This window comes from Thalassophryne amazonica, chromosome 4, assembly GCF_902500255.1.
Source record: "Thalassophryne amazonica chromosome 4, fThaAma1.1, whole genome shotgun sequence".
Lineage (NCBI taxonomy): Eukaryota > Metazoa > Chordata > Actinopteri > Batrachoidiformes > Batrachoididae > Thalassophryne > Thalassophryne amazonica.
The window spans coordinates 176,466-182,782 of NC_047106.1; the positions used below are offsets into that span (position 1 = coordinate 176,466).

The 6,317-nt window shown below is 45.1% G+C and overlaps 1 protein-coding gene across 1 annotated transcript in view; it reads left to right on the forward strand.

Annotated features, from left to right (window-relative positions):
- Positions 1-6,317, forward strand: part of LOC117509337 (interleukin-1 receptor accessory protein-like) — a 70,910-nt gene that overhangs the window by 46,485 nt on the left and 18,108 nt on the right. The window contains exon 8 of the mRNA XM_034168995.1: positions 219-345. Coding sequence (XP_034024886.1) covers positions 219-345 — 127 coding nt within the window. The remainder of the gene's footprint in view (positions 1-218; positions 346-6,317) is intronic.

Here is a 6,317-nt window from a genome sequence, read left to right on the forward strand (position 1 = left end):
GATGGTGGTACTGACTGATGTTTAATTTTTAAATTTTTTTCACTGGTTACATGTCACTTAACACAGCTGTACAGTGATCAGCACATGATTTGGGTATCCAGTCCGGGACCGCTTCTGGGCCAGGTGGCTTGCTCTTGGTGATTTTTCTGAGGGCTTTTCTTGTCCAAATCACTGTATTTTTGTTCTGATTATTATTTTTTATTTTTTGTGTGTGTCAGACACAGAGGTGCGTTTGGTGTGCAGAGCACTCTTCCCCTACCTGGATACACCATTTGAGATTTGGTGGACAGTTGACGGGAAGACTGTGGAACAGCTGGCTGACACTCGCTTCTCCAAAACATCCAGGTAGAACTTCTGCATTTTGGATTTTTACCTGTTAAAGTTGCAGAAGAATTTACTTTCTCTGAGCAAAAATGTTCTTGCTTGGACTATTCACATTGTGGATCAAAGACCTAAAAGCAGCTGTGTCTTGGCTATTGGGTACATGAGTTTTTGTGTACTGACAAGTGTCCATCACACTGTAGAAGCCACAGTTACTGTGATAAACCAGGTCTTGGATATTAACTCCAAGTCAGCTCAGACTTCAGCACACTCTGGAGCTATCTTCTGTTTTCTCTAATGCCATGTGTGAGACCTAACTGAGCCCAGCTGTCCTCGCCTCCTTCTATAGTGGAACAATAAAGAGTGTACAAACAAGTAGTGTCTCTGTCACTTGAAAGTAGCAGGCTTGCAGACAGCAAGGCACTGGGGAGGGTCACGAGGGCAGCAGAGAAAATTATTAGGGCCAGCCTGCCAACCATTGGTGAACTGGCAGAACAGCAGTGCTTGTCCAGGGCAAGAAGGCGAATCAGGGACACTTCACATCCCTTTAACAATCTGTTTTCCCTCCTGTCCTGAGATAGATGGTACCATAGCCGTTATGCATGCATGCGTGTGTGTCTTTGGGTTATGCGTGCGTATGTGTGTGTGTCTTTGGGTTATGCGTGCGTACCTGTGTGTGTCTTTGGGTTATGCGTGTGTATGTGTGTGTGTCTTTGGGTTATGTGTGCGTACCTGTGTGTGTCTTTGGGTTATGTGTGTGTACCCATGTGTGTCTTTGGGTTATGTGTGTGTACCCATGTGTGTCTTTGGGTTATGTGTGTGTACCCATGTGTGTCTTTGGGTTATGTGTGTGTACCCATGTGTGTCTTTGGGTTATGCGTGCGTATGTGTGTGTGTCTTTGGGTTATGCGTGTGTATGTGTGTGTGTCTTTGGGTTATGTGTGCGTACCTGTGTGTGTCTTTGGGTTATGTGTGCGTACCCATGTGTGTCTTTGGGTTATGTGTGTGTACCCATGTGTGTCTTTGGGTTATGTGTGTGTACCCATGTGTGTCTTTGGGTTATGTGTGTGTACCCATGTGTGTCTTTGGGTTATGTGTGTGTACCCATGTGTGTCTTTGGGTTATGCGTGCGTATGTGTGTGTGTCTTTGGGTTATGCGTGTGTATGTGTGTGTGTCTTTGGGTTATGTGTGCGTACCTGTGTGTGTCTTTGGGTTATGTGTGCGTACCTGTGTGTGTCTTTGGGTTATGTGTGCGTACCTGTGTGTGTCTTTGGGTTATGTGTGCGTACCTGTGTGTGTCTTTGGGTTAAGCGTGCGTACGTGTGTGTGTGTCTTTGGGTTAAGCGTGCGTACGTGTGTGTGTGTCTTTGGGTTAAGCGTGCGTACGCGTGTGTGTGTCTTTGGGTTAAGCATGTGTGTGATAAGATAAAATAAAACTTTATTGTCCATAAAACAGAAAATCAACTTACATAAACTGCCGAAGCCCCAAGACGTGAAAACATCAAACATTCATCATAAAACACTCAGCATAAGATAATTTTAAAACTTGTGTGTGGTCTGCAACAATGTGTTCATTTGGTCTCCGTCTGATTTAAAAGTACGATGGAGTGTGGCACAAATGAGTTCTTGTATCTCTTCCTCCTGTAACGATGCACTCTAAAGCTTGGGTCCCACTGAATAATGAAGGCTGAAGAAGGAGCCACGCCTGGGTGTGTCACGATTATTCAAAGAATGACCCACGTTTTCATCTTAACACGTATCCACTATGAAGGTGCCACTATGTGCCTCTCTGTACCCCACATGTGCCACGTAGCAGCCTCTAGTGAGCCATGACCGACCTGTCATTACAGCCTCAAATGGCTCGCATCAGCCACGCTAAGCCACGTAATGCCATGATAGCGCCATGATAACGCCATGTTGGCGCACCTTTAGGCATGAGTTTGGTCCAAACCTCCAGCCCTCCCACACCTGGTCCCTTTAAAGTCTGGGTTTTCAATTCACAGATTCACAGCAGCATTTAAAGATTTTCCTTCTTTTTTTTTAAACGCAGACCAAAAATAGACACTCCAGCACAGTTCCGCAGTTGGCTGCTGTCCACCTGTAATGCACCAGACCAGCTAGACCCGAACCACGGGTTCCTGGAGACCCGCCTCTGTGCTCCTCACTGGCTCCATGGCTCACTGGCTTGTATTCTGCAACTTTAAACACACAAACTTTGTTTGTCCGTTTATTTCTGCAAAATCGCACTTTTGCACGCACGCTGCTGCTGTTCTTTCATGGACAGCCGCCTCTGTGCTCTTTCTAAGTGGCTTCCTTTCCATCCGTGGCTTGCTAGCTTTATTTTTTCCCTGGCTTTAAACACAGTCATTTTTACAACGTGATTCCACTTTTAACTTTCTGTTTATCCGTTTATTTCTGCAAAAGCGCTCTTTTGCGCGCGGTGCCGTTCTGCATACAGAATGAGGTGCCGTTTTATTATTTTATATATATATATATATATATATATATATATATATATATATATATATATATATATATATCGTAAGTCCCTTTGGCTGCTCCCTTGTTTGCACTCGGGGTCGCCACAGCAAATCCAAGGTGGATCTGCATGTTGATTTGGCACAGGTTTTACGCCGGATGCCCTTCCTGACGCAACTCCACATTATATATATATATATATATATATATATATATATATATATATATCTTTATTTCTTCCGCAGCTTACAATTCACCATGATACCACTTTTAACTTTGTGTTATGTTTTCAAAATCGCTCTTTTGCGCGCTCTCCACCTGTGTTGCCGCACAGCTTCTGCTCTTAGCTGCTCCACTGGAGTTATTATCTTCCATGGCTTTAAACACACATCCACTTTCACGCAGTCACCCAAATTTTAACTTTGTGTTCATCCAATATTGACTGAAAAATCACTCTTTTGTGAGCTGGCGTTCTGCCTAAATGCTCGCTTGAAGCGTGATGATGAGTCACTGCCTCAGTGCGCACACACAGCGGAGCTCATGTGATCCATTAATTCCAGAAGTGATTAGAGATGTTTTCAGCATCCAAGGCTTGGCAGAAAATGATTAATCCACTACAAAATAATTATTTTATATAGAGTCCAGCGCACAGAGCAGGTGAAATTGTGTGCGCAAGAGGAGAGCCGCTCCAAAAACAGCCTCTCAGGTCCTGTGAAGGTGCCAGGCGCACGGATAATGGGCTTTTAGCAGACTCGTAAGCACCATGCAAATGCCTCAAAGCCGTCGTAGTAACTCGTACACAAACTGCGCCACGCTGTTGTTCCTAAATTTTGGACTTCTTGAAATTAGCGCCACGCTCAGAGAGGAGCCTTGTTTACTGAAGATAATGCCTCTAAGAGCCACTCTGAGCCACTAAACTCCCACGATAGTGGAAGAAACCCTCTCGTAGCAAAGAAAACATGCTGCGTGGCTCCTTCTTCATCCTTCATTATTCGGTGGGACCCAGGCTTTAAGCGCTTTCCAGAAGGAAGAAGCTCCTGTTCACTGTTCAGAACATGGGCTGAGTCTGTGGAGATTTTATCCGCAAGTTGTAAGGCTCATTTCCTGCACAGCTCTGTGAATTTGTTCTCCTCCGAGTGGCCCACAGTTTTGGAGCAGATGTTGAGGAGCCTCAGTATCCTGTTCTTCAACTGCACTGAGAGGCCACAGAACCACACAGAGCTGCCACACAGCAACACACTCTGAATGGTAGCTGTGTAGAACTGGTACAGAATGACTGGACTGGCTCCAAAGGTTTGGAGTCTCCTTAGAAAGTATGTTCTCCGCTGCAGCTTGTTGCACAGATAGTCTATGTGAACACTCCAGGAGAGGGCGCTGTCCACATACACTCCTAGATATTTTAAAGAGTCAGACTGTTTGATGATCTCCTGATGTATGACCACAGGAGCAGTAGTGAGCTGAGGTTGGCCAAAGATGACTTCCTCAGTCTTGGCTGAGTTTATAATGAGTGTGTTCTGGTCACACCACTCAACCAGGCTTTTGATACAGTCATGGTACAGACCTGGCTGTTCTTTCCCTGAGAGTAGTGCCACCAGTGCTGCGTCATCTGAAAATTTAATTAGATGATGGTTAAACTCTTTTATGACGCAGTCGATGGTGTAGATGGTAAACAGTACAGGGGAACCGACACAGCCCTGAGGAACCCCGCAGTTTGTACTGATCAGGGTAGAGTGTGTGTTGTTTATTTTGACCATCTGTGAGGAAGGAGTGATACCAGTGGATAAGGTAGGTGTTGACCCCGAGTAGATGCATTTTTGAGAGTAAAATGTCGTTTTTTATTGTATTGAATGCAGATGAGAAGTCGATAAAGAGCACTCTGGCATAGTTTTTATTTGATGCATCCAGGTGTTTTGACACCACGTGCATGAGGGTGGCCATTGCATCCTATGTGTTTCTATGTGTGTCTTTGGGTTAAGTGTGTGTGTGTTTGTCTTTGGGTTAAGTGTGTGTGTGTTTGTCTTTGGGTTAAGTGTGTGTGTGTTTGTCTTTGGGTTAAGTGTGTGTGTGTGTGTCTTTGGGTTAAGTGTGTGTGTGTTTGTCTTTGGGTTAAGTGTGTGTGTGCGTGTCTTTGGGTTAAGTGTGTGTGTGTGTCTTTGGGTTAAGTGTGTGTGTGTGTCTTTGGGTTAAGTGTGTGTGTGTGTGTGTCTTTGGGTTAAGTGTGTGTGTGTGTGTCTTTGGGTTAAGTGTGTGTGTGTGTCTTTGGGTTAAGTGTGTGTGTGTGTCTTTGGGTTAAGTGTGTTTGTCTTTGTCTTTGGGTTAAGTGTGTGTGTGTGTCTTTGGGTTAAGTGTGTTTGTCTTTGTCTTTGGGTTAAGTGTGTTTGTCTTTGTCTTTGGGTTAAGTGTGTGTGTGTCTTTGGGTTAAGTGTGTGTGTGTCTTTGGGTTAAGTGTGTGTGTGTGTCCTTGGCTTAAGTGTGTGTGTGTTTGTCCTTGGCTTAAGTGTGTGTGTGTTTGTCCTTGGCTTAAGTGTGTGTGTGTTTGTCCTTGGCTTAAGTGTGTGTGTGTTTGTCCTTGGCTTAAGTGTGTGTGTGTTTGTCCTTGGCTTAAGTGTGTGTGTGTTTGTCTTTTGGCTTAAGTGTGTGTGTGTGTGTGTGCGTGTCTTTGGCTTAAGTGTGCGTGTGTGCGTGTCTTTGGGTTAAGTGTGTGTGTGTGTGTGTGTGTGTGTGCGTGTCTTTGGGTTAAGTGTGTGTGTGTGTCTGTCTGTGTTTGTCTTTGTCTTTGGGTTAAGTGTGTGTGTTTGTCCCTTTGGCTTAAGTGTGTGTGTGTTTGTCCCTTTGGCTTAAGTGTGTGTGTGTTTGTCCCTTTGGCTTAAGTGTGTGTGTGTTTGTCTTTGGCTTAAGTGTGTGTGTGTTTGTCTTTGGCTTAAGTGTGTGTGTGTTTGTCTTTGGCTTAAGTGTGTGTGTGTTTGTCTTTGGCTTAAGTGTGTGTGTTTGTCTTTGGCTTAAGTGTGTGTGTGTGTGTGTGTGTGTGCGTGCGTGTCTTTGGGATTAGTGTACGTGTGTTTGTCTTTGGGTTAAGTGTGCGTGTGTGTGTTTGTCTTTGGGTTAAGTGTGCGTGTGTGTGTGTGCGTGTCTTTGGGTTAAGTGTGCGTGTGTGTGTGTGCGTGTCTTTGGGTTAAGCGTGTGTGTGTGTGTGTGTGTCTGTCTGTGTTTGTCTTTGGGTTAAGTGTGTGTGTGTGTCCTTGGGTTAAGTGTGTGTGTGTGTCCTTGGGTTAAGTGTGTGTGTGTGTCCTTGGGTTAAGTGTATGTGTGTGCGTGCGTGTGCGTCTTTGGGTTAAGCATGTGTGTGTGTGTGCGTGTCTTTGGGTTAAGCTTGTGAGTGTGTGTGTGTGTGTGTGCGTGTGTGTGTGTGTGTGCGTCTTTGGGTTAAGCATGTGTGTGTGTGCGTGTGTGTGTGTGTGTGCGTCTTTGGGTTAAGCGTGTGCGTGTGTGTGTGTGTGCGTCTTTGGGTTAAGCGTGT